This window comes from Emys orbicularis, chromosome 17, assembly GCF_028017835.1.
Source record: "Emys orbicularis isolate rEmyOrb1 chromosome 17, rEmyOrb1.hap1, whole genome shotgun sequence".
Lineage (NCBI taxonomy): Eukaryota > Metazoa > Chordata > Testudines > Emydidae > Emys > Emys orbicularis.
In genome coordinates, this window is record NC_088699.1 from 18,331,050 (window position 1) to 18,358,996 (window position 27,947).

The following is a 27,947-nucleotide window of genomic DNA, read 5'->3' on the forward strand; positions in this document are numbered from 1 at the left end:
TCATGAGTACAAAAAGATGCAATGAGCAAGACATTTAAAGGAATGCAAATATTCAGCTCTATTGCTTTACACGTCTATTTTCTTTTTCTTTTAGTTTTGACCTGGCACACAACCATAGCATTACTGCAAACTAGTTAGTTATACTTACAGGTTTTGTTGCTAAAAGAGACAAACTGGACACACATGTCTTGGTGTTAGCTGGAAACCTTAGTTAGTATAATTTCAGTATTACCGACTTTGGGAAAGGGGCTGAGCTTTATATATATTGCTCCACTACTTCTGATTTTGTGATAGGAAAGCTAACATGGGACAAGTTAGCTGATGGTTGACTGCATCTCTGGCGTTTACTATAGTTTGCTAAACCTTCTTTATACAGGTGCCCAGTAAAGACTGTTTAATATTTTGTTCTGGAGTAGTCAAAGACAATTAATTGGATTGTACCATTTGAGATATGGATGTACATTTGCAGAAAGGAAAGCTTTCATATGGAAGAAACTTTCTGGCATAGTTCTTAAGGAACAGCTGTTTAATTATATAGAGTTTGGCCTTTTAAAGAGGGAAAGATTCTATTTCTGCAGTAGACTTTAGGGCAGTGGCACAAACCACTCTCATACATTCCAGTTAAGGTGCAGATAAATTGGGAAAAATCCCCTTCTTCTGGGCTCATTTTTTCAGTGAATAGGTCACAGCATTTAACAGACCTCGTACAGACCCGGAAGAGCCGTGTAAATTGCATTTGTATTGATGTGTTTAATACAGAGTGTCTTTTGGCCAGGTCACAGTTGCAAAACTGTAATTCAGCTGAGGGGTTCTGATAATGTAACTATACATTACTGCAAAGCTTCAGTGGAATGGTTATATGTCCTCAGAACCCTGAGAATGAATTACATTTTAGAAGTCTATGTGCTGAATATAATATACCAGACCTAATCTAGATAGCACAGAATGGGTTCTTATGGGTGGGTTCAATAATTCAAGAACAGGTATCAAAGTAAATCAGTCTTAATATTCTCTAGTTGTCATAACAAGCTTTTCCCAGTGGGATTCTTTCCACAACTAGGCAAGTGAGAGATGACTTCTTTCCAGAGGAACACTGCTCTGCCTTTTACTTGTAAGATGCACGCAAACGTCATTTCAAATCTTTCTAACTCTGTCTAAAGATTGGAGTAAGCAAGTTTTGGAATCCATGTAAATGCGTGCTTTTTTTTTTTTTTTTCTGTAAAGCTTTTTCAACCTTTTTGGTGACCTGTGACCAATACAGTTGTTCTCTTAAGGCAGAAACATATTGGGGTCAGTTTGTATAAGCTGTTAGGTTCTTGTCCAGTAGAGCTCTAACAATAGAATGTTATAGCTATGCCAATTTACACCAGCTGGGGATCTGGCCCAATACGTTTATACTGTCATAGAATCATAGAATATCAGGGTTGGAAGGGACCTCAGGAGATCATCTAGTCCAACTCCCTGCTCAAAGCAGGACCAATCCCCAACTAAATAAAAAAAAATTACAAACATCTTGATCACAAGAGGATGAAATAATATAAAATATAAAAAGGCATTCCCATGGACGCCAACATTTGTCAATGCCAAGGGGTCTGCATCTAGATGGCAGATTAATTTCTTTATGTTTATCAGCCACATAGGCTTCAGAGAAGTTAAATTTTAGATTAGCTAGTCAAAACCCCATGCACAAGCCCCTAAGAGTCTTGACTTAGGTTACAACTTGCAAGAAACACCACTGATTTAAGACAGACTTCGTTATTGTGATTAGAAGCAGCTCTATTCACCACCTGGAAGTGGTCCACAGGCCCCAGTTTGAAAACCACATCTCAAGTGGTAGAATTTCAACCATAGCTTATAAAGAGATTTTAGTTGAACCTAGAATAGCAGCCAGCTTAGATGACAACTGTGCTATTAGTAGGATATCCTGATTTGATAGCTATAGAAGAAAAATTTAAATATAGAGTTTACTTTTTTATTTTTGTATTCCCTATATTAAAATCTCAGATGGTTTGATGACAACAAGGATTTGCTGGATAGAACCAGTTTGATCCCTGGCAAAAGAACACTTTTAGAAGTTGAAAGTTTCCTTTTAGTCTTTTGTAAACAAATTAATCTATCCTGCTGTTAACTCCTTCAATTATAAGAGTTTTAAAAAACCAATTTACTTGCAGCTATTTACACTCTGCTGACTTTTTACATTTCTCTGCTCAAACAATGCAACTCAAAGTGTTTTGTGAATTTTTTTTGGCAGCGATACAATGTTTGGGTTTCAAACACTGCTAGGCAATGTTTTATTTTAAAAAAAAACCAATCTTTTTAATTAAAAATAAGTGTGTGGAAACATGGCTATTGATCTTTAAAATTTTATAAAAGCTTGTATTTATAAAATAATTGAGCCACATATGATTTGGCACATCCTTTTAGGGCAAAAGGAGTATTTTTATACACTTTTAGAATAATTTGCACACCACCAACCTTAATAAAAGGAACTGGCATATACACAGAGAGAAGTCAAGTGGCTATTTAATTACCTGCTTCTTAGTTAGGAAAGGTTTCAGAGTAGCAGCCGTGTTAGTCTGTATCCACAAAAAGAACAGGAGTACTAAAGTGCCACAAGTACTCCTGTTCTTTTTTTAGTTAGGAAAGGCAGTTAAAAAAGGGGTCATACTCAATAGGGTCCTGGTAATAGCTTGCTACTGGGACAGCTGAAGAGTGTCCGCCTCCCAAGATTTGCTGAATAGGTGATAATGGTGTGGGAACTGATTGTTGGAAGGTATAGCTCAGAGTTCCATCGCAAGTGGATGACTGCGATGCTGCAACCATCTGTCTTGTGGTGCAACTGAATGCAAGAAGCCACAGAAGCATTCTTTACACACAAGTAGTCTCAAGAAGCCAGTCTGCCATCAGTACTTAATGATCAAAGTTTTTTACTTTAAAAGAACCAATAGGCTTTTTCAAACAGGAAAGCCCCTACCTGTATGTCTGTCACAGACAATAGGGTACCATCTCAGTTCCTCTTTTCCTGCAGTCGTTCTTCAGTACTGAGAGAGAGATGATCCCCAGGCTCTACCCTTTCCCAATATGCCCTCCTAAAAGGAAATTAAGAGATGACCCTCCGAACCCTTCCCCGTGAGACAGGGCTGTTCCTTCCATTGCCTGAAGCTATCTCTGAGGGAGAGAGACACTTTTAGGGCTTATGTCCATGTTTTTCCTGACTAGGGTGACCAGACAGCAAATGTGAAAAATCGGGACGGGGTGGGGGGTAATAGGAGCCTATATAAGAAAAAGACCCAAAAATCGGGACTATCCCTATAAAATCGGGACATCTGGTCACCCTATTCTTGACAGAAAAGTCAGGTAATGTTGAGGGTGTGGGGGGGAATCTGCAGATGTCTTCTTTCTTTCTGCTCCCCCAGTCCTTTCTTCCTGGAGCTCTAGCCTTAACTATATTGGAGGAGAATAAGTCCTGCTTCTTAGAGTATAGGTGTCTTCCTCCTCCCCCCAATAAAAATTTACTCTGTCACAGTCCTTTGCCTACTTTAATAAGGTAAACCAGAGGTTCCCAAAGAGAGGTCCACACAGTACTTCTGTCAGGCAGTGGAGAGCTGGGTGGCCATGTCAATACCTGTGGCTCATTTGCTTTTAATGCATTAAACAGTTAGAAATAATATATCAAATATGTTCTTAATGCTAATTTTCCATGTAAGCAGTTGCTGTAGCTGCCACAAACACGTAATATGATTGCAGATGCGACAATAGGTGCCCATGAGATGAACTCTGTGTGATGTCCCTGCTGTGAAAAAGTTTAAGAGCTCCTGAGAGAAGCCTCCCACCACCTGTGAATTGGGAGTTTATTGTCCTTGTTTTACAAATAGGGAAATTGAGGGAGCAGAGGGGTTAAGTGACATTCCCAAAGTGCTACCATGAATCAGTCAGTGCCAGAGCTGGAAATAGAACCCAGGTGTCTGTGCTCCTAGACCCATGCTGCAAGAACTACACCACACACAATAGTGTGCACCTGACTTTTTCAGTTAGACTAATGTGTATTCTGAGCACAAGTCCTGCTGTTCAAAATAGCACGTTGAATGATGAAGTTAATGTTGTCAACCTTTTCCTAGCATTTTATGTAGTGAGAACACTAGGCCAGAGGCCAGCAAATGGAATGCTGCAGCCTGCCCAAGCATGAGAAGAATGCTACACCATATTGCATCATAATAGCTCCAACGGAAGAGCTCTGATGGTCCCAGTTACATTATTCTCTCTCGCTCATAGATTGTGGAATTAAATAAAGGAAGAAAAACTATATTGTTAAGGATTTAAATTGACAAATACAAAACTGTGAAAAGCCAAATATTCCATCTTTTTATCACGTTATTCTTTTAGCCTCACCATGTGTTTGTAGAAGGTCAAATAAATGAGGCTTCATGCTTAATGTTCATGTACATAATGATGTAGACTACCAGATCACTATCCCTAAGGGCTTACAGTCTAAAAGCCCATCTATTATTTATATTGTATATAGAATCAGAAATGGGTATGGTATTTTACAGACACATTAAAGACCCAAAGAATTTAAATGCTGATCCTTCAAAGGGATCCACAGAGATGGACCCTTATACCCAACACAGATTTCCCCCTTGATTACAAGAGAACTCTATGCAGGCATAAGTGTCTGCCCATGTATATCCCTTTACAGGATTTGGACTTAGCTTACACTTTCTAGGATAAGTGGTAAATATATGTTGTTGGTGGATGGAGAATGAAGGGCAAGAGCAGCAGCAATACGATCATGCAGGAGTTTTATTTGGTGATGCAGTTGCCATGCGACAATGATAAAGAATAATTTTCTTCTAACACTGAACAATCTTTTGTAATCAGTAGGTGAATATTTTCCTTTGGCTGATTACAAAAGAACTGATTTGTCTTGGGAGATATTCAACAATTCTTGGTGTATATGAAAACAAATTAAATACTCAGTCTGTGGATGTCAAAATGCCATCAAAGTCTCTTGATGCCCTCTACTGGCCAAAATGCTGTGTACATGAAAGAACAGGTATAGTGGTTTGTTGTGCTCCTTGTTCTGCAGGCCAGGCAACAGGGTACTATCCCGGTTTGTCCCACTCTTCAATGACTAGACACCATTATAATTACACATCACTGGTCTAATGTGACACTAGCAGCATATTAAATCCACATTCCATTGATGCACACCACATATTAGATAAACTGGAGTTTAGAACATGGCAATTTAGCAGGGAAAAGTCCAAAAAGGACATGATGGTTTTGAAAGAATGTATAGTACTCTGTTTGAAATAAGAACAGGAGTACTTGTGGCACCTTAGAGACTAACAAATTTATTTGAGCATAAGCTTTCTTGGGCTACAGCCCACTTCATCGGATGCATAGAATGGAGCATATAGTAAGGAGATATATATATACACACATACAGAGAACATGAAAAAGTGGGAGTTGTCCTACCAACTCTAAGAGGCTAATTAATTAAGAGAAAAAAACTTGTTAGTGATAATCAAGATAGCCCATTACAGACAGTTTGACAAGAGGTGTGAGAATACTTAATATGGGGAAATAGATTCAATGTGTGTAATGGCTCAGCCATTCCCATTCTCTATTCAAGCCTAAATTGATGGTGTCTAATTTGCATATTAATTCAAATTCAGCAGTTTCTCGTTGGAGTCTGTTTTTGAAGCTTTTCTGTTGCAAAATTGCCATCTTTAAGTCTGTTACTGAGTGGCCAGAGAGGTTGAAGTGTTCTCCTACTGGTTTTTGAATGTTATGATTCCTGATGTCAGATTTGTATCCATTTATTCTTTTGCCTAGAGACTGTCCCGTTTGGCCAATGTACATGGTAGAGGGGCATTGCTGGCACATGATGGCATATATCACATTGGTAGATGTGCAGGTGAACGAGCCCCTGATGGTATGGCTGATGTGATTAGGTCCTATGATGATGTCACTTGAATAGATATGTGGACAGAGTTGGCATCGGGCTTTGTTGCAAGGATAGGTTCCTGGGTTAGTGTTTTTGTTCTGTGGTGTGGGGTTGCTGGTGAGTATTTGCTTCAGGTTGGGAGGCTGTCTGTAAGCGAGGACAGGTCTGTCTCCCAAGATCGGTGAGAGTGAGGGATCATCTTTCAGGATAGGTTGTAGATCTTCGATGATGCGCTGGAGAGGTTTTAGTTGGGGGCTGAAGGTGACGGCTAGTGCCATTCTGTTATTTTCTTTGTTGGGCCTGTCTTGTAGGAGGTGACTTCTGGGTACTCTTCTGGCTCTGTCAATCTGTTATTTTCACTTCAGCAGGTGGGTATTGTAGTTTTAAGAATGCTTGATAGAGATCTTGTAGGTGCTTGTCTCTGTCTGAGGGATTGAAGCAAATGCGGTGGTATCTTAGAGGTTGGCTGTAGACAATGGATCGTGTGGTGTGTCCCGGATGGAAGCTGGAGGCATGTAAATAAGTACAGCGGTCAGTAGGTTTCCAGTGTAGGGAGCTATTTATGTGACCATCGCTTATTAGCACAGTTGTGTCCAGGAAATGGACCGCTTGTGTGGATTGGTCTAGGCTGAGGTTGATGGTGGGATGGAAATTGTTGAAATCATGGTGGAAAAGAAGCCCTTGAGGAATTCCACCATTCCACTAGTGAATTATGAATGTATAAAAGAAATACAATTTGTCTATAGTGTAATAGCATACAAGACTTCTCTCTATGCAAGGAACTACATCAATCCAATTTCATTAATAATGGAAATAAAGCTGTAGGCTTTGATGCGTTTGGTGACCATATGATGGTCCTCAGTACTTTGCATATTCATGCCAACATGTACAACACTCCTTCTGCATACTGTGCCTATTGTAGTCTGAGAATCCACATTGCCTATTAAATCTGATACATTTGAAACACTTCACTACTTAGTATCTTTATTGCAGAGAAAGGTACAATATATACAGTCTGCATAAGGGTGCATGTAGAAATGTATCTCCTGCAAACTTCCCAAAAGCTTTAACATTCTGGCTGGGTTTTTTAACATTGTTTCACTTAAAAGAAGAGAACATTCTATAACCTTATAAAATAGATGGACAACAAACTTCTCAGGTCTATCTGAGGACACAACTTTATATTAGTAAGGAGTTTGGATGACCCAGTAAACCAACCACCTTTAGCAGGGTTAAACCCAATGATTTTATTTTTTAATCTATTTGAATCAGTGTTTGTGCCCAAAATTCAAAATACCCATTGTTCGTGAGCTTAAAATCATAGTAAAGTGCAGTTAAAGTTAGAGTGTTTTGCTTTTCTTATCCAACTTGGAGAATATGTATTTGGTGAATAGATTTAAACCCCACCATTATAGAGTACCTATAAAAGGTACTCATTTTATCCCAAGCCAGTCCCTATCCTCAACCCTATTCATCATTATATTACTCAAAACATCATCCTTGTTTTTTGTTTTTTTTAAAGTAATCCCTCCTTAGTCCATGGGATATTTAAGGAAGGAGCCACTCCTTGGGAAAATGCTGACATCACTAGCAATGAATGATAAACACTATCAGTATCATTGGGGGAGGGGGGGTGTCTTCACCTACCACTCCCTGTCCCCACATGGACTTTTTTTATTCCTTACTATAAAAAAATCAACATAATTCTTGTGCTATAGCTCATTTTATGGACCTATTTAAATAAGCACACAGTAGATTTGTAAGGCTCAGAAAGGAGCTTTTAATTGTACCCTAAAGAAAAGATGGTATCTGTATTCTTCATCTCCTGCCTTGCCAAATGTCTATTACTGTACTCTTACTATTGACATCCAAATGTTTACTTAATTTTACATTAAAATTACCAATTTATTTTTTTTGTCCTGCTGTAGATTTCCAATTAACATTCACTGTTGTTCAGAATGAAAATTAACTCCCTTGTGGCTGTCTGACAAAACAATATCCACAGGTTTGTTGCAGTCATATCGCAGAAAAAAAAATTGCATTAGCAATGAAGATTTTTGAATGATATTTTTCTAGTGCAGTAACAGAAAAATGTATCACACTATCTTATGAGTTATTGGAATGTTTATTTACTTTTCACTTAAATCACACTCTTAATAGAAGAATATGATAAAAGGATGCAAGTTCTACAAAGTGACAGATGAATGACTTTTCATAAACTGGCATGTTTAGTTCAAAGTATGGGCAGTAGCCTTTGCAATTTGGGGGAAGAAAAAGTTAAACACAACTATGTACTTTATTTATAAAAGACAGGCTAAGCTGCATCTTAAAAATTAATCTGCTTATTCAGTATCTATTCCTAATCCTCTAACTATAGTTTTAGCTGCAGCCATACAGTAGCACAGAAGCTTACTACATGTAAGAATGAGTGGTGGGGAAATAAACACTTAGATTTTACTGATCAAAAAATGCAGAAAAATAAACATTGTTTTAAGTGATACATACAAAATGAGTCTCTAAATAAGATACTTTAGAATGATTTCCATTAGAAAATCTTTAGGTATTATTTAATGCACGTTAGTTCACACAAAGACTAGTGTTAAATGTTAACGTCTTTGGCCAAATTTTCAGATGTGGACACTGACTTCGGGTGCCCAAGGTGAGTCACAATGTCACACTGGGCTCACAAAATCAGTGGACACTTGAAATTTGTTGACCTGTTCTTTGAGCATATTGAGCTGATCCAGAAATCTTCACGTATTTGACAAATTTCATAGAATATTTCATAGTATAGTTTCAGAATGCATTGAAAAAATACATTTTGTCACTTTATGTATAATTTTTATTTAAGTAGCTCTCAAGTTATACAGAAGTTAAACATTGTTCAAGCAAGTATCTTTTAAAAAGTAAGGAAGTTTTGCCTCTGTAAAATTAAGCTTCTTTTTACTATACTAATATGCAAATAAGGGCTGATCCAAAAGCCACTGAAGTCAATGGAAAGATTCACATTTACTTTGATGGATTGTGGAACAAGTCCATATAAAGTAAGCTTAATTAAAGGACCTCAAAGGACTTCACAAATATTAATGTCCTCACAACACCCATGTAAGGTAGGTGAATATACCCATTGTATAAATAGGCAAACTAAGTTTTGCTTTTAGCAAGAGTCACACAATGTATAATGCTGTGCTGACACTACGACATATACTATGGTGCAAGAAAACTTTCAAAGCAGTCCAGAGTCTGAATTATTCCGCTGTAGCTCATATCCATCTCTTATCACACACAGCACTGTACAGTGTGCGCCTCCTGCTCAAAGCAAAACTAACTCTATCCATTTGCAAAATTGGTATAATCACCTACTGTACATAGGTTTGTGACTACTGATTAATATTTGTGAAATGCTCCCACAAGAAACAGGAAAGATCCAGGCCCTCTGTCCTGTCTGTTAACTCCTTCAGAATATCAACCCCCCTCCCCCCTTTTTTTTTAAAATACTGGAAGTAATAACTAACCCCTCTGTTTTAGAAACCACTCACCAGTGTCTAGATTAATTCCAACTCCAACATTTATTAAATGTATTTCTCCTCAAGGCCTAAGTTTTACTATGATGTCACATTCTTACATTTCTAAATGGAACATTTCAATACTGACAAGTCTTGACTTCCAAAAAATAGTTTAAGCTTAAGATGCTTCTAACCTATTCTACATTAAAGAAAAAGCTTCCTATCTACTAAGGTTGCTTAAATGAACTAGTGCAGAGAATTGAAGTCTTTATTACAATGCACTTATTTTGCGTCTTCACCTCTACCATTCAGACAATTCATTTAGACATTCTTAGGGGGATATGGTTATTTACTTAAAGAAATGTTGATGCAGTATTTATAGAATTCAGGAGGGGAAAATGATGGTTTGCCAGAATATTGCACTCACCAGCTTTCAGTCAAAAACTGGTATGGCAAGGAAGAGGGGGCAAACCCCCCAAAACCTTATATACAAATGCTTCTGGAGAGATCCTCAAAAAATGTATTGTAACAAAAGTATTGTCTTATTGGTTTCTCTGCTGCCCTTTCAGTACTTCCTTTACACTACATGGAGACTACTTTTTTGCAATCTTCTGTTTTTCTTTTCAACTTCCTTTAGTATATCTTGCAGTTTCTTAGAAGTTTGCGTCAAGAATGCAAAGCTTTCCTTTAAATTGCTAGTCCCGTGCTCTCTGCATATGTTCTCAAGCCCATCAAACCACTGGAGGGTCTTCTCAAGTTCTGCCTGAACCATTTTCTGTTCTTCTAATTCTGCTAAAAGGGCCTGTCCAGCAGACACTTCGACCTTGTATTGTTTCTGTAGTTGATCAATTTCACCTTGAAGAGTTTGAAACTGTTCCTTACTGTAGGGGTACTGGTCGTGGACCTTGTCTTCAGGAAGTAAAACATTTTTAGGGATGTTTAACACCAACTGCAAAAGCATTTGTTCCATTTTGCTGAAGAGGTGATCAAAGCGCTCCTTCATGAAGAGAAGAAATTTCTCTGTGCTCTTACGGATTTGGAATGGACTGATCTTAGAGTCAGGAAAGCCTTCTAGTTTCTTCAGAATGACTCTTTCCACAACCAGCATCATTTCAAACAGGTAGTCTTGAAATGCAATGTAGACCCTAAGCATACATGTCTGAGGGGTAAAACCAAAGAACTGGGCTTCATATGCCATAGGATTCACTGACATCTTGGCTAAAAGAAGTCAACCAGAGACAATGTGGAAATCTGTAAAGGAAAAAAGGAACATAAGTACAAATCTGTATTTTGGAAAGGGTGAGTTGTATTAGCAGTCTATTACAGCATTAACCTCACTTATGAAGAGCAGAGTTCAAGTTTGAATTTAGGGGAATTTAAAGAATTTGGTTCTTAATCTAGTCCTTTCTCTGCCCAGCAGGACATAATTTGCCAGTCTTTGACTCAGAGGAAACTACATCCTATTCTATTACCACTGCTAACCATTACTAGAACCTTACATTAAAATCTAAATTCTATTGTTATTAGGCCCAAGGAGGGATTCTGTAGAATGTAAATAGAACCTTTTGTAGTGTTTGAATGCACAAGTGATGCATTGTGTCAACAGTTGTAGACCTCTCTGAACATATTACATTGTGTTATAGATCAGTGGTTTCCAAACTTTTTTGATTGCGCACCCCTATCAGTAAAAAATTTTTGAGCACGCACCTCCTGCCGCACCGGCTCTACCATTTCTGCCAAAGCCAAAAAAAAAAAAAGCCGCTCAGACTCCGGAAGCAAAAAACAAACAAAGAAAAACCCCGCTCCTCCTGCTGTGCACCCCCAAGGATCCTCTTGCGCACCCCACTTTGGAGACCACTGTTATAGATAAATATCTCAATATCGTAACTGGTTGGAAAAGCCCTGCAGACATAATTATCAATACACTGTCACACTGTGTATGAAAGCAGTTTCCCTGTCACACTGGAGGTGAAGGCTCTGTGCTGCAGGTATTCCAACAGAAGTCTTCTCAGGCATTTGTGTTCACAGGGTAGGACCAAGACCCCAATTAGTCCATTATAATAGGATCAGCTCCCCCTTTAAGCAGTTTACCAGCCTCTATCCCACTAACAGTCACAGACCCCTACTGTGTACAAGCCTTTTCAAATCAGACCAAGGACCAGACCGGCACCTTGGGAAGGTTTTAGAGTGACTGACATCGGTCATAATTAAGGGGCAGGGGAGATTCCCCTGGATAATTAAGCCACAGCATTAGGCTCTGAGAAAATTCAGCACAGAGTGAGAGCAGACAACAGCAGGCAGTTCTCACTGGGAGCTTTTCCTCAGCAGATCTCAAAGCGCTTTACAAAGCAGGTCAGGCTCTTTAGCCCCATTGTACAGATGTGGAAACTGAGGCACAGGGAAGGGCAATGACTTGCCCTAGATCCCCCAGCAGGCACAGCGCCAACCCTCACCCTGGTGCTCTATCCCCAGGGCCCTACCACTCCCCGGGCCCAATGGGTGGGGGCTGCTTGGGCCCTCAGGCCCTGGCTCCCTCTTGGCTCGGTAGGAACCGTCGCCTGGGCCCAGGCTCCCGCGGCCTTTGGGATTGGGGCGCCACCTTGCCCGGCTCCCAAGTGAGAGGGGGCCGCTGGCGTAGGGAAGCCTCCCCGCCCACTCCCCTTGGCCTCTCACCGGGCGGACGGCAGCTCTCGAGCTAGCCTGAACCCCAGCCGCCGCTTCCCGCCTCATTCGAACGCCCGCCCCCGGGAGGAGCACCACCATTCAGCGCCTCCCGCGCGCTCAGCGCCCACCTCCCAGACCAATCGGAGCGCCGGGAGGGGGTGGGGAGAAAATACCCCGCCCAATCACAAAGCACGTCTGACAGGGGCCGTCGGAGCGTCCGGGAAGAAAGGCTTTCCCCCCTTCAAACCGCTGAGATAAAAGAAAGCGAAGGATTGGCTGGCTTTGGATGCCGGAGGCAGCGTTGATTGGTTGTGTAGCGTGCGGAGGGGGGGAAGGGGGAAATGAGGCGAGCCGTCGCGCAGGCGGAAGCGGAAGCGGAGCCTTAAAATGGCGTACCAGACCTTCCGGCAGGAGTACCTGCAGGTGCCGCCCGTTACCCGGGCCTACGCCACCGCCTGCGTCCTCACCACCGCCGCCGTGGTGAGCCAGGAGGGTGTGGGGCAGCGGGGTGGGCCTGAGGGCAGGGCCGGCGGCCTCGTTCTTGTCCCTTCGCTGTGTATGGGCTGGAGCGCCGCCCTGGCGGGGAGGGACGAGGCTACATCCTGGTTCGCCCCCGCTTGTGAGGCGTGGCCGCGCGGAGACAGGGCCAGGCTCGGTTCCGGTTTGGTCTCCGAGTCCAGCCTCACTCTCCCCAACTCCCCTCCCTCCCCCCCCCGCGTTTCTGCTGGTTCTGAATCCGGGCGGCTGGGTTCGGTCCATTGCAGAGACGGCGAACGGCCCTGCAGCCTGGGGGTTAAGTTACCTGCTTGATTGGGCCCTGGTGGTTCTGTCTCTCCCTTATCCTGTAGGGCTGTGGTGCTCCACTTTCCCAGACTATTGTACCCCTTTCCGTACTCTGATTTGTCTTGTGTACCTCCAAGTTTCTCCTCACTTTAAAAACTACTTGCTTACAAAATCAGACATAAAATACAAAAATGTCACTACACTACCACAGAAAAATTGCTGACTTTCTCGTGTTGTCTTTATGAAATTTACTTTGTACTACTTCTCTAGTGCTTTTTATGTAGTTGTAAAACTAGGCAAATATCTAGATGAGTTGATGCACCCCCTGGAAGACCTCTGCATACCCCCAGGGGTACACATTGAGAACCATTTCTGTAGGACCCTCTGGAGGTGTATACACAGCCTGTGCTGAAGGCACAAACAAAATCCAAACCCACCAGCACTTGAAATGGGTGAGGGTAGCAAGACATTTAACAGTTGCACCACAGATAAGGACAGGGACTGAAAAGGAATCAGGTACCCACATGAGATGGTGTGTGTGTTTGTGTTTTTTTTTTTGGGGGGGGGGGGGGGAGGGGAGAATTAGTTCTCCAAGACTTATTCTCTGGTAGTTATATTACAGAGCCGCTGTACGCTGAGGTGTAGGGTGTTTCACCGCCGTGCCTCTGCAGAATCATTAAGCACCCAGCCCAATGGTGTCCCATTCCTTGCCGGCCTTTTGCTAGAGTTATAAAATTTCTTATTAATGAGGCCGCTAGAGAAGTGTGGAAAATATGGCAGAGCCCTTTTGTAAAATGGTTATTATAGTAATGTAGCTACTAAAGTGATGGCCAAGCAAATACATGGAAAATTGGTTGCTGGTTGCTAGTGTTTCCCACGTTCCAGTGACTGGACACAAGGAATCTAAAAACATGCTCATTTAAGATGAATGTGTCAGTTTAAAAAATATAATGTAATATAATATCACTTTTTGAAGCTATGTGAGCCTTTGGGGTACATAAAAGAAGATAAATTCATGGAGGATAGGTCCATCAATGGCTATTAGCCAAGATGGCAGGGATGTTGTCCCTAGCCTCTGTTTGCCAGAAGCTGGGAATGGGCGACGGGATGGATCACTTGATGATGACTTGTTTGTTCATTCCCTCTGGGGCATCTGGCATTGGCCACTGTTGGAAGACAGGAGACTGGGCTAGATGGATCCTTGGTCTGGCCCAGTGTGGCCGTTCTTATGTTCTAGACACATATGCATAATGTGCAACATAAACATACCATTAGTGGCACCATACATATACGTTGGATGTAGTCTTTGAAGAAGTTTTTGTGTCCTGGGAACTCTGTGAAACCTCTTTTATTTTGAAAGGAATGTAGAGAAGGAAAAACTTTGCCAAGAAATTCTTCTGAAAACTCAGTGTTTTTGGGTGAAACTAGGGTGAGCTTCCAGTAGTTATTTCTCAGATTAAAGGGGGGATATGCTTTTATGTGGTGGAAAAAATATAAGATGATGACATTCCTTAAAGCAGAAAGATCATTATTTTTTGCCTTATATAATGAATAATGATATAGTCATAGTAGTGGTCAGAAGCCCCATCAAGACTATTCTGTTTCATGGCTCTATAGAGCCCTGCATGTGCATTGAAACTTTTACAGATGTAAAATGAGCCAAATCCAGATCTCTGGACCAAAGCCTTACTGTCTTTTGTGCTTTACAAATATAAAATGGAAGATAGCCACTAAACCAAATACACCTCTACCTCGATATAACGCTGTCCTCGGGAGCCAAAAAATCTTACCACATTATAGGTGAAACCGCGTTATATCGAACTTGCTTTGATCCGTCGGAGTGCGTAGCCCCCCTCCCCCGGAGCACTGCTTTACCGCGTTATATCCAAATTCGTAGTATATCAGGTCGCGTTCTATCGGGGTAGATGTTTAGCTTGAAATCTAAACAGGACTAAGTTGTGATAAGTAGGCACAGGACAAAATGGGGGAGGCAGAGGAGGAGGGCAAGCATGACTGTAAAAGGAACATAAGGTTGAATATGTTGGCTGAATTTAGGCTTTGCACATAATTTTTAAAATAAGAGAACATGAGATATTAATGTACCACTGACAGGTTATTTGTGTCTCTACAGTAAGTGAAGTGGACTTTAATGGATTGATCCTGTCACATATTTTCTCTTGTATTTCAGCAATTAGAACTAATCACACCATTTCAACTGTATTTTAACCCCGAATTAATATTTAAACACTTTCAAGTAAGTATTTTTTCTGAATGTTAAATGTTGTCATCCTTGTAAGAAAATTATTAAACTTGCAACACTTGTTTTCACAACTGCACATTGAGAATATTGGAATATCTTTTTTTCCCCGGAAGGTTTCTAATAACATTCAAGTGAAGGTAAGTAGGGGTAAAAACTCATTGCTTTGATAGGTCACATTGTTCAAACAGTAGCTAAGAAACTGTATTTGCTTGCACACACATTTGTGGAGCTATCTTTTACTCCTGAGGGCATTCTGCGCCAAAAAAATTAAAATTCTGTGCACAATATTTTAAAATTCTGCAAATTTTATTTGTCAAATAAATATGGAGGCTCCAGCATGGCACTGGGGAGCACAGGCCACTGGCTGCACAGAGGTGGGAGATGGCTGTGCAGCTCCCCGCCGGGACATGGGCTCAGCGGCGAGGCTGCACCCAACCCTGACACAGCACAAGGACCCGACCTGCCCCCAGAAACACCCCAGGGCCCTGCCCCTCTGTGTAGGCAGGCAGGCTCAGCAAGGCAGGATCCAAGTGTGGGGGGATCCAGGTGTGGGTTGAGAGGGTTCTGTGTGGGGCAATCTGGGTGCGGGCAGCTCAGTAGGAGATCTGGGTGTGGAGGGGACCTGGATGCACAGGGGCCTGTTGGGGGACTCTGCAAGGGGGTCCAGATGAAGGTGGTTGGGGCTCAGCAGTGGGGGGTCTGGGTGTGGGGGGGATAGAGCTTGGCAGGGTGTCTAGGTGTGGGGAGGTCAGTGGGGGGTTCAGATGCTGGGGGAGTAGGGATCAGTGGGGTGGGGATTCTGGTGTAGGCGGTTGGGGCTCGGTGGGGATGGGATCCTGGTGCGTGTGGTTCATCTCAGTGGTCCAAATGCAGTGGGAATGGGGCTCATCGGGAGGGGGGGGTGTGGCTTGGTGGGAGGGTCTGGGTATGAGTGGGTCTGGATGCACCAGGGTTGGGTGGATGGGGGAGCAGCTCCCTGTACAGGAATCCCTCCCCCTGCAGCTGAGGAGCAATGGATGCAGGAATTGTGTGTGGGGGGAGTTTGCAGAGCTTCCTACAGCCAGGGGAGAAATCTGGGGGTGGGTCTGACCCGGCCCCAGAAGCCGTGCCGGGGAAGAGGAAGTCCCAACCTCCCCAGCCCAGCCGGGACTAGCAGCTGAGCCCGGCACAGGGTAGGAGCCACCAGCCAGGTCTTCCTCAGTCCTGCCCCCTGCCCCACAGTGATTTACCTTTCTGCTGGCTGCCCTGGGCACTTGAAAAATACTGTTGGGGAGGGTCACATGACCGCTCTTGTGGCTTCCCTTTGCTTCCCCCTCAGAAAGTCATTTTTCTGCAGAGAAGCAAAGAAATCTGCCGGGGACATCAATTCTGCGCATGTGCAGTGGCACAGAATTCCCCCAGGAGTAATCTTTCTTTTTACATGTTTTCAGTCTAACTTGCAGAGTAATTTACTTCCATTTTGCAGTGTGTATGTTTTGTGTGATGGTGTTCTTCTGTCTTATTTTGGGGACATAATTTCAGATGCAGTAGTCTAGGTAATATTGTCGTATTACTCAGAATGCTCATACTAAAGCAGTGTTAAAGGTCAAATAAACTTGATCAAAGTTCTTTTAGCTTGTGTGGATTAAACAAACTTCTTTCTGTATTCTCTATGTAGAGAATTTAAATACTTGAGATGGGTACCATTTATATTTAAGTTGTCTTATCTGTTTTCCTCTTATTCTGACAGGTATGGCGATTGATTACAAACTACTTATTCTTTGGGCCAGTTGGATTTAATTTTTTATTTAATATGATTTTTTTGTATCCTTTATAAAAAGTGTATCTCACCTCTTTGGAATGCAAAACTGTGTGTCCGTGTTACTGTATAAGGCTCCAGTTCTGCACCACATTGTGACCTCAGTCGGAGTTCTGTGCCACTGACTTCAGTGGAGCCAGGATTTCATCCTAAATACCTAATTCAGTAATTCTTTTTCAGTGAGCTTTCATTGTTTCGATCTTGATTTGGAACGCACACTACTAGGAGTGAGAATTCATTCTGTAGTACCAGACTTTTCTGCTAAATAGCCAGTAAGACTGCTAATTGGGCAGGTATTTTTTCTGTGGTGTGAATACTTGTCCACTAACTCAGAACTGGACTGAGACCATCAAATTTACTTCATGCAGTTTCAATACTTGCTTGATAATCTACTATAAAAATCCTTCGATTGTGAAGGATGTTTGGGAATTCTGTATATAAAACCTATGTGAAGGTATGTAAAAAGCTGGGTTTTTTTCTTAATCTTTCTGCTGAATGTGATTAGTATAACACTTTCCTGACCTACACCTTCAGATATCGTTACTGCCGAATGCTTGAGGAGGGGTCTTTCCGAGGTCGGACGGCAGACTTTGTATTTATGTTCCTTTTTGGTGGACTTTTAATGACTGTATCCTTTTTTACTGTTTCAATACAGCTACCATTAACACGGAGAACACAAACCCTGTGCTTTGAAAGTCAATGAATAGAGAAATACTTTTTTTGTATAATGAAGTCTGAATGACTCTATTTTAAGTGGGCTTCAAAACTTTCCAGATCTTGTGGTTACTATTAAATGTGGAATTGATCTTTTGCACTTAAATATTTGAGTTAAGGCTATAAAGATGAGATCCTAGATTGAAAGATGCTATTTAACTGTACAAGTATTATCATGAGGATTGAAGGAAATGTTATTGTCCAGGTGAATTTACCCCCCCACACACACACACACACAATATAGATGCTGTGTGTAAAATAGCTTCTGTAATAATAAACCCCTCATAGTGTATTTGCAGCATGGAGTATTTAAGGGGGATTAAACTATAGGTGTCTTGTTTGACTGAGGAAATATTTAAGTTTGTTTGGAAAACCATAGACTCAAAGGTCAGGTGTGTCTATTTTTGTTGATGCCATGATTGGCCTCCAAAACTATTTTTTTTCTGCAGCCTATAGGTTCCCGTCTCCCGCATATTCATATTTCAGTTTTCTACAAGTTGGTCATGTGCACTGATATTTTCTTTAACTGTTTGTGTCAGCTTTTTGGCTTGTTTGTGAACTTGGTTTTCCTGGGTCAGGCCTTTACAATAATGCTCGTGTATGTGTGGAGCCGCAGGAATCCCTACGTCCGTATGAACTTTTTTGGTCTTCTCATCTTCCAGGCCCCATTTCTGCCCTGGGTACTCATGGGCTTTTCATTGCTATTGGGGAACTCCATCATTGTGGATCTTTTGGGTAAGAAGCGTGAAAAATGAAATCCTTAGACTTTTTGGCCACTCCATCATAAACTACTGGTAGGTAAAGTCTCTTCTCCCCCTACTTAGTACCTCTTCCTGCAAAGAGAAAGGGTTTATCAAGCCATGTTGGCTATTTATGCTTTGATGCACTACTAGAGAGGTAAGTAGATATCCATAAGCTTCCAATGACAGGGTTGATTATGGTTTCAGGATTAGCCTGGATGGTTTAGGTGATGGATCTCTTAATCTTTTCTCTCTCATGAACAGTTCCCCTTTTGTGCTGCTTCCTCTGAGAGTCACTTCTTCTAATCAGGTGTGCGTATTGGGAATCTTTAGTTTCCACACACATCAATAATCCTTTGTACTGGCCCCACTGGTATTTCAAAAGAAAGTGCTGTGACTGCCAGGACAAGGATTTTCGGAATTATCTCAGATTCAGAAGCGCTCACTGCACACAGCTGAGCAGAAATCTAGAGAAGAAACTGGGTTGGGGAAGTCTTCAGAGCTGGAGCGATGGTCTGGGATTGGCTTATTGCATGAGTGATTGTATCAGATCCAATACTCTTCCTGGGATCTGAGAGGTTTTACTGCATAACCCTGTTCCAAAGGCTACCTCTACCTGTCTTGCTCAGTTTATCTTGGTACACATCTGACAAGTATTTGTAACTTTGGTATTTCTGATATTTCAACTTTTTTTAAAAAAGACTTGTTTTCCAAAGTGTTTTGAACAACTTATTGTCTGATACATTCTATATTTCTTTTGGAAGAGGAAACAGTCCTCCACATTAAAGACTTCTGAAAAAGTTTTTCGTTCTGAAATGGGACCTTAGCTGAATAGTGAGTTTTATACTCTGAGGGATTAAGGTGACAAACCTTTAACTAAAGGAGTCAGCTCATTCAATTGGTAGTGTCTATTAACCTCTTTCATATAGGGAAAAAAATTAAAAGCAGCAAGGAGGCCACATGGTTATTTTTTGTTGTGACCTAATTGTTTACATGCTCCGATGTACAGAATACTGTGTTCTACCAGTTTTCATTGTTCTTGTACGTGGTGGCATACTCTGTGTTGTAATGTCTCCAAGTAGTGCAGTGTTTTGCTTCTGCATTACTTGGAGAGAGCCAGATATCCATGGCTAACTATGGACATGAGACTTAATTGTGTAAGGCAGCTTGCATTCTGACATTTTTGTCAGTACAAATGAAACCATACCACCAAAGTGTTTAGACAGTTGTGACAGACTTTTCCTTGTATTTATATGACTCACTATGCTATAGATCTCTTCTAGTATGGCATTTAATTCTAGTATTTTATATTGCGGTGAGTATGTACCATGCTACTTCAGTTCCTTTTAACATCATGCTATTTACAAAGGGCATCAAACACAACTTGTCTTTTTTTTTTATTTTATGAAAAATCTTGTGAAACATTTTAAAGGTGGTATAATGGCAATATTGAAAGTCACCAGTTCAACTTCAGCTTTCTTTTTTTATTGATTCTAGGGATCGCAGTTGGACACATATATTTTTTCTTAGAGGATATCTTTCCTAATCAGCCTGGTGGTGGACGGCTTCTGAAAACACCATCTATTTTGTAAGTGTTACCTTCCAATTTGGAGCACATGGACAAATGTGTTTGTACACAATGTTTTTTTTAAACTAATTCAAATACAAGTAAATTTGGAAATTTGAGATAAATGGCACTGAGTTCATCATACTGTTCCATTTGCTGTAGTTGTCACATGGGTGTTACAGTTGCCAGAGGGGGAGAGGATCCAAGAGACACTCTTAAGACATGGTCTAACTTCTGAAAAGGTCCAAGAACTCCTATGCTAACTAAAATCCATAATACAGTTTGCCTGTTGGTGGCACCAAATATATCTGAATCTGTTAAAAGAAACCCGTTTTAAGACAAAGTGTCAGTATGAGTTCAGAGTGCAAAATACACAAAATGAGTGAGAAGCTTAATGTGGCTAATATTTTACACTTGGGTAGCTACTCCCTTCCCTCCCCACCATCCAAAAGGATCACAAAACACATGATAGACTATGTGCTGTTCACACAGTGCCATTCATATTCTTTCATCTCTTGGGCAGAGAATAGTAACCAACTGGAACACTGCACACTAGAATGGATATGGGGAACTTTCCTGAAGGACAGGGTAAACCTCTTGAAAATTCTCTGTGTAGAGCAGACAAGACCTCATTTTTTAAGACCACAAACTGTCTGGCATTCTTGCCTTCAGAATGATGTATTGCTGAGTTGATCCTGTCTAGATTTGATTTCTAAACCTGATATTTTAAACAAGTAAGGCCTTGTGTACACGGGAAAATTGACTGGCATAGCTGTTGAGAATAAGTCTCCCATGTGGACACTCTTCTGGAATAAAAGTGATTTTTATTCTGGACTAATTACTTTGCTTTGATAGATGAGTAATTATTTTGGAATAAAATCACTCATTCCAGAATAGAGTGCTCACACAAAGGCGTTATTGCAGGATAACTAAATTATACTGGAATAGCTGTAATGGAATAGTTATTCTGCGATAGATATAGCTATGCTGGTCAATTCCCCCCGTATAGATGGGGTCTAAGCTATCAGCCATTGGGAGGTTCCCTTTGGCTCACCTGGTAGAGTGGGTGCCTGTGGACCAAGTGGGGGACAGTTCTTGTTCTATGATTTCATCCACAGGGCTTCACTTAAGATCCAGTCTAGTGTCTGATCACCAATATTTTGGGACTGCTTGAGTCACTTTGTTCAGAAGACTGGTTATGAATCCTGTCATGTCCTAAATTTGTGAATGTTCAGACATAGCAATCTTCTTAAATGTGTCTGCTGTAGTCTTGTCTTCAACTCGGTATTTTCCATCCTCCCTTTTGAAAATATTTCTGAGTGTCCTGTCACTCCTTTTGTGAACATAACATCATATAGTTCCTTTAGCTATTTTAGTGTCAGCCAGGGTTTGCCTTACATAACAGCACAAACTTTTATACTACTGCCAAAGACTGAAAGCTAAATTTACTCTCACCTTCTTTGCTCAAGTTTTGATCTTGGGTATAATTTTTTATATCCAGTCTAATTCCTTGTGTTTGTAAATTACTTTTTTGGGCACTTGGTAAACAGATACCCACAGAGGTGAAATCTCTCAAACTGGTTTGATTGGCAGCATAATCTACAGGATTAAGTATGATTTTGGGAATTGGGAAATCCTGAATTGTAATTCTGACTCAGCTACAGACTTTTCTGTTGATTTTTAACAAGTCAACCTCTCTGTACCTTAGCCTTTCAACTGTGAAATGGAGACACTTGCCTATCTCCGATATATTATGAAGATCAGCTGATGTTTGCACAGCTCTCCATAGATATGAAGAGATATTTAGTACTACACTGACCTATTTCTTCTCTGAATACTGTTCTTTAAACATTAGCTGTAAGAAATTCATCCTTACATCTTTTAATAACGCTAATTGGAAGCCATAACTATTCTATCCCATCATTCTTACTGCTTCATTTATATGCACAACTTCTTCCCTGCTTCCAAATAGTCTCTAGTGCCACCCTACAATAATTTAATTCTAAATATTAATAGACATGTATGGCTGGAAGGGATCTCAAGAGGTCCTCTAGTCCATCCCTCTGCACTGATGCAGGACCAGATATATCTAGGCCATCTCTGACAGGTGTTCGTGTAACCTGTTCTTAAAAACCTCTAGTGATGGGGATTCTACAGCTTCCCTTGGTAACCTATTCCAGTATTTAACTGTTTTTCTAGTTAGAAAGTTTTTCCTGATATCTAACCTAAATCTCCCTTGCAGATTAAGCCCATTACTTCTTGTCGTACCCTCAGTGACTATGGAGGACAATTAATCATCCTCTTCATAACAGACCTTGACATATTTGAAGACTGTTACAAGGTCCCCCATCATCTTCTTTTCTGAAGACTAAACATGCCCAGTTTTTTAACCTTTCCTCATATGTCAGGTTTTCTTAACCTTTTATCATTTTTATTGTTCTTCTCTTGACTTTCTCCAATTTGTCCACATCTTTCTTAAAATGTGGTGCCCAGAACTGGACACAATACTCCAGCTGAGGCCTCACCAGTGCTGAGTAGAGTGGAACAATTACTTCCTGTGTCTTACATATGACACTCCTGTTAATATGCCCCAGAATTATATTAGTTTTTTTGCAACTGCATCACTTTGGCTTAGTTCAATTTGTGATCCACTATAACCCCTAGATCTTTTTAGCAGTACCTGCTGCCTAGTCTGTTGTTTCCTGTTTTGTATTCAAAGAAGGAAATTAGGTTAGTCTGGCATGATTTGTTCTTGACAAATTCATGTTGCCTATTGCTTATCATTTATTCATGTTTCAGATGAACCCATGAAATTGAAATCCCCTCATTCTCTATGTATTTTTGTCTGACTTTCTGTGTTTGTATACCTCTCCCAAAGGACTTCCTCTGACTGTAGGATGTTGATAAATTGTATAGTTAATTGTTTGACCACACTTTGGTTCATTATGAAATATATTCAAGAGGCCAAATAACCTATATCAGTCAGATTTATTGCCATAATCTCATCATAATCTAGTAAAGGAAAAAGGTTCAATACAATTCCAATCTCTGGGAAGCCATCTCATGCAGCATTGTTACATGCAGCTTACACAGAAGATGTGCTTCCAAAGTTACACTCCTAAAGCTATATTTTTATACCCACCTGTTTATAAGTAATAGGTATTGAGTACATAATCTGAAACTAGATTTAACCAATCATCTTTCTATCTTCTTTTTCTGGTAACATGGTGTGCCCCTTATCTTTGTTCTGAACACGGGCATGCCACATACCAAGGGGTGTGAAGGCACCTAGGTTGGTACCAGGGTAGAACAATCATATATCTTGTCCTTTTCCTTTGGGACATTACAGTAATGGTTTGTGAGAATAACTCCCTACTTGTTTCTATGGTAACACACTCATATGTCCTGATACTGACATTTTTCCTATTTACTGAAGCAAAAGCTTACTTCAGCTAATGCAAGGTGTTATGGGATACTTGACATGGGTGAACAGAATTGTGAGGAGAGTATAATACACAATTAACATAACTTCCCACCACTTCATATTAATACTCTGCCTAACATATATGTATTGGTTAATGGGGGAGTTTTGCCCTGTTTTTCGTTTGGCTAGTTTGAAGTCTCTCCATGTTTTTCTTCTTTTCCTCCATGTCCTCTTGTTTCATTGCTCAGTACTGTTCACTCATCTGTTTCCATGCAGCTGACTGATGTGAAGACTCTTTTTCTTTGGCTGCCAGTTCTTGTTCACTAGTTGAAAATTTTCCCGTCAGACCAGCAAATACAGTATGCCTCTTTGTGCTTAGCTGTAGCTTAAATGAATTTGGAGCCCATTTTTGCTCTTGTTCCCTGAGCTGCCTGTACTTGGCTTAGAGGAGGGTGCCTCTGCAATTTGAAACTGCTTTTAAGGTTAGCTCATATGAAAAGTACAAAGTTTCTCCTTATCTGTCTTGAGTCTTGTTGTTTCAACCACTGAGCATGTCAGTTTCAGATTCATGCATATATCTTTACTTCAAATTCCTTCAATCCAGTTGTGCTGTTCATATAATTTTCAGTAGAGCGAATTAACTGTGGCTTTGGTTCACTTGATCAGCATGAAACTAGGTGGCAAGGAAGACAGTTTTTAAATGATTAGCTGTTACTTCAAGAGACTCTCTGCTGTATTTCACATAGGAACACCAGAGGTTGACATAAATGTGGCTTTTTTTCTGGTAGCCACCTCAGAACCAGAAAACAACGGTGGTTCTTAGAATCTGGTGTTCATGTAGATCCCACTCTAAGTTCACATGTGTGTGAAATTAGAATATTTTGAATAGCAGTATCCACTGGCTTCCGTTTATGCCATGCATGTCCTTTTGTCCACACCCAAAGGAGCCACAACCATCCTTCAGTTCCATTGCTAAGTCAGAATCCCAGATAAAGAGAACGGCACAAAAACAGGGTTGCAGGGTGGGGTTTGGAATCCATATGGGCAACAACAGTAACTAAGAACTATAGTTACTAAAGGTAAGTAACCACTCCATTTTGGTAGTAACGTAATGATAACTATAAAATTGTTAGTTGACCAAACTAAAATGTGTGGAAGACTGAGATGTTTTTATCTCAGGAGTATAAAGAGCCACTATACATAATCCTGTTCCCTTGACAACTGATTTAACACATGGCACAGACTGAGCTAGGAGTTCCTGTCTTCCAGGTGTTAGGGCAATAGCATGTTGTAATAGTGAATCATGTATGGAAATCAGATTTGACAGTCAGGCTCTTTCGTCCAATCAACATGCCTACCGCTCCCTCCCTCACAATTATTCATCCTCCATCTTTTCATTTGACACACAGCACCCATGCTGACTAGCATGTTAAATAATTTAATTGTACTCAAACCTTCTTAGTTTTTTGTTTGCTTAGCTTAATACTTACTCTTCATCCTGTCCAGCATGGAAACCAGCAAGCAACCTTAGAGCTTTAAGTTGATTCCAGGCACCAATCAAAAAGAAGGCATGTTGGGATTGCTTTAAAATCTTTCTGCCTGGTGACCTGAATCCTAGGGCTTGTCTACACTAGAAACGTAAGTTGACCTATGTTAGGTCAGCTTACAACCACTGCAGTAATTATTCTGGTGGTTCATGTCCACACTACCCTCCTTCTGTTGGTGATGCGTGTCCTCATGAGAAGCACTTCCACTGACATAAGAGGGGCAGTATGGAGGGCTGAGAGCCCGGGCTCTCAGCTCCACATGCAGCTTCCCGCCGGGAGCCCAGCTCCCCCTCCCCACCCCTTGGGCTCTTGGCTCCCCACCGCCAGGAGCCTGGCTGCCCCCCTCAGCCCCCCAGGCTCCCAGCAGGGAGTTCTGTGTCCCGGCGGGGGAGCCAGGAGCCTCAGGGCAGCCAGCGGGGGCCAAGAAATTGACAAGAATGACAGCCAACAGCCGATGATAGAAATGCAGTGTCTACCGGGACACTGCATCACCCTAATTGCACTGACATAAGCCCTTCACCTCTCCTGGAGGTGGAGTTATGTCAGTGTAGTCGGGTACTTACATAGGTGGGAGCAAGGCTGTAGCGTGTACACTGACATAATTAGGTTGACATAAACTGCCTTGCGGCGACCTAACTCTGTAATGTAGACCAAGCCTTAGACTCATTAGTCAGAAAATTTTACATTTTCTCTTTATAGGATTCTTGCCAAAAGGTGATAATATGGCTCAGTGACTAGAATTGCCGTGGCTGAACTGTGCTATTAACTAGGTTACAAAACTATATTTATAGAGGCTGCTAGTGAAAGGATACTGAAGGTTTTTGAGGTAAATCAAGGACTTGACTAATTATTCCAGCCTCATTGGTGGTCTTTAAAATACTTCACCCAATATCTTGGTCCCACCTAGTCTGTAGCATGTTCCTGTAAATTGTTTTAAGTTGGGTCATGTCTCCACCGGCTAAGAAAACTGTTAATGCTGTTCTTTTAAGTATGTTTAGATATATTTTGCTAGAGATGTGCTAATGTGGCTTCTGTAGCTGCTGTAGACAAGGCTACCGATTCAACTTCACTGACCCTGTTGTCAGGAGTAAAGTATATTTGAACTTGAGTCTTATATGATCTTCTTATTTAAACTTTTAATTTTGAAGGGCTTGCATCATAGGATCTGCCCTATATGAGCTGACTGGATCTCAACTAGAGGACAAATGTGACTTGGATTTAAATGACTGACACTATTGCATACTGTATCTTGTAGTGAGAATGTTACATTGACTGCTTGCCTCAAGTTGAACTGTGTATTTACATATAACTTCTGCTTTTCAGGAAAGCAATGTTTGATACACCAGAAGATGATCCCAATTACAATCCGCTGCCCGAAGAGCGACCAGGAGGATTTGCATGGGGTGAAGGTCAGCGCCTCGGAGGCTAATAAATGGCTGTGCCAATACCCAGACATAACTGGAAGGAACTAAACTGAAGTACCATATTGGGAATTCTCTTTCTCCTTGTTGCAGAAAGGACACTTTACAGCTTTATGGTTCTGAATACAAGAAGCACTTTATGATATGGCAGTCTAACTAATCCAAGACATTTCCAGGAGACTACCAGTGTCTTTCTACACCAGGGGTTTTGTTGTATTGGTACTGAAAGCATAATCTAGTGAAGCCAAAAAAAACCCCAACCCAACTGGAAACCATTTCCTGTTAACTTCAGTTAACAAGACCATGCGTACTCATTTGAAAATGTTTCTAAGGCATTTTTTCCAAGTTATTTGATACAGGAAACTGTGTATAGGAAACTTTGAGGGACAAAATAAAACTTTGGCTTTAACTTTTTTCTCATTGGATAAAAAGGAGACGTGTGAGATCTTTTAAAGTGATTCCCTATTCTTGTTGTCGAAGGCTGGTATGAAGCAAAATACAATAAATTTCCAAGCCTGTTTTCTTTTGAGTCCGACAGGATTTTAATTTTGGATGGTGCAAATTTTACCTTGCTAATTCTATGAAAGTAGACTGCTATAGTTCCAGTACGAGCCCTATTATGAACCTAGCTTGCAGGCTGAGAATACATCTTGATCCAGATTATTTTGAACTACATATATGCAAATGGCGAGGTATGAATCTCACTGACATGCTTATACATGCAGTAGAAAATGCAAATATGCATGTATAGTTCTGAAAAATCTAGCTTTTTTTTTTCCAAAGTGGTCAGCAAATTATTCAGAATGCTGTGAAAGATTTTCCCATATAATTTAGACTAGTAGCTCTTAGACTGGGATACTCATAGCTCTGAGATAGCGAGTGAATAAAATAAAATGTCTTGTGACTGCTTGTTACCTTCTTGCATAATCTGTTGATTTGAGGGAAATGGTAGAAAAGAGGACAAGGCTAGAGAAAGTTTAACAGATGCTTGCTGCAAACATGAAAGCTCCCTGATGTGGTATTTTGGTGTTAATAAAAGGTTCCAGTGACAGCCCTGGAAACATGGCAAAAATCCTAGGTTTCCTCACCAACATGCCTCAGCCACGCCCTGTAGAGAAGATGGTTGTTAATGTTGTGTGCTAAATTCAGTCCCTGAACTCTGCAGAGACTGCTAACGAGAGGGCTGTGAGTGATATGGACATCTAGCCAACAAGAACTGGAGTGACATCAATTCATTTCACATAGGCCACTGAACAGCTATCACAGAATGGACCAGCTAACCTGGATTGGATTTGAACTAGTGACTTGTCTGAGAGGTTTTGTATCCCACTTCTGATCACTGAAGGTATCCATCCATCGTAATCATGAATTTCAAAAATTGAGTGGGATGTGTGTACTCTGATGTTTTGGTGGGGGCTGATGGTGAGTTGTACTCTTCAAATGTCTCAACCGAGTGGTTTTCCGTAGTCTTCCGTCTGCCAGTAACTGCCAGTAAAGCTTCATCTCAGTATAACAAGAAGCTAGTACAGATGGCAGCGTATCACTAAAAATAAGAGTTTGAGACTTACAGAAA

The 27,947-nt window shown here is 41.0% G+C and overlaps 2 protein-coding genes across 3 annotated transcripts; one reads left to right on the forward strand and one right to left on the reverse strand.

The window, feature by feature from the left end:
* Positions 1-8,803: 8,803 nt before the first annotated feature.
* On the reverse strand, positions 8,804-12,181 carry MIS12 (MIS12 kinetochore complex component). Its single transcript, XM_065418410.1, has 2 exons — positions 12,130-12,181; positions 8,804-10,707 (listed from the first exon to the last, which is right to left on the reverse strand). Exon 2 carries the CDS (start codon positions 10,667-10,669, stop codon positions 10,034-10,036), a length of 636 nt encoding a protein of 211 aa, XP_065274482.1. The 5' UTR covers positions 10,670-10,707; positions 12,130-12,181; the 3' UTR covers positions 8,804-10,033.
* A 305-nt stretch (positions 12,182-12,486) lies between these two features.
* DERL2 (derlin 2) lies at positions 12,487-26,894 on the forward strand. Of its 2 annotated transcripts, XM_065418138.1 has the most exons (8): positions 12,487-12,600; positions 15,092-15,157; positions 15,277-15,300; positions 16,893-16,966; positions 17,496-17,589; positions 18,215-18,410; positions 19,913-20,003; positions 26,277-26,894. In XM_065418138.1, the coding sequence occupies exons 1-8, from the start codon at positions 12,508-12,510 to the stop codon at positions 26,380-26,382; spliced, it is 744 nt and encodes a 247-aa protein (XP_065274210.1). In that variant the 5' UTR covers positions 12,487-12,507; the 3' UTR covers positions 26,383-26,894. The 2 variants fall into 2 exon arrangements, with proteins under 2 accessions (XP_065274210.1, XP_065274211.1); XM_065418139.1 differs by lacking the exon at positions 15,277-15,300.
* The last annotated feature ends 1,053 nt before the right edge of the window (positions 26,895-27,947 follow it).

Coding starts and splice junctions, on each gene's coding strand:
- MIS12 (XM_065418410.1), bottom strand. CDS start 10,669: ATGTCAGTGAATCCTATGGCATATGAAGCCCAGTTCTTTGGTTTTACC.
- DERL2 (XM_065418138.1), top strand. CDS start 12,508: ATGGCGTACCAGACCTTCCGGCAGGAGTACCTGCAGGTGCCGCCCGTT. Junction 12,601..15,091: donor TCCTCACCACCGCCGCCGTG/GTGAGCCAGGAG, acceptor CTTGTATTTCAG/CAATTAGAACTAATCACACC. Junction 15,158..15,276: donor TAATATTTAAACACTTTCAA/GTAAGTATTTTT, acceptor TTTCCCCGGAAG/GTTTCTAATAACATTCAAGT.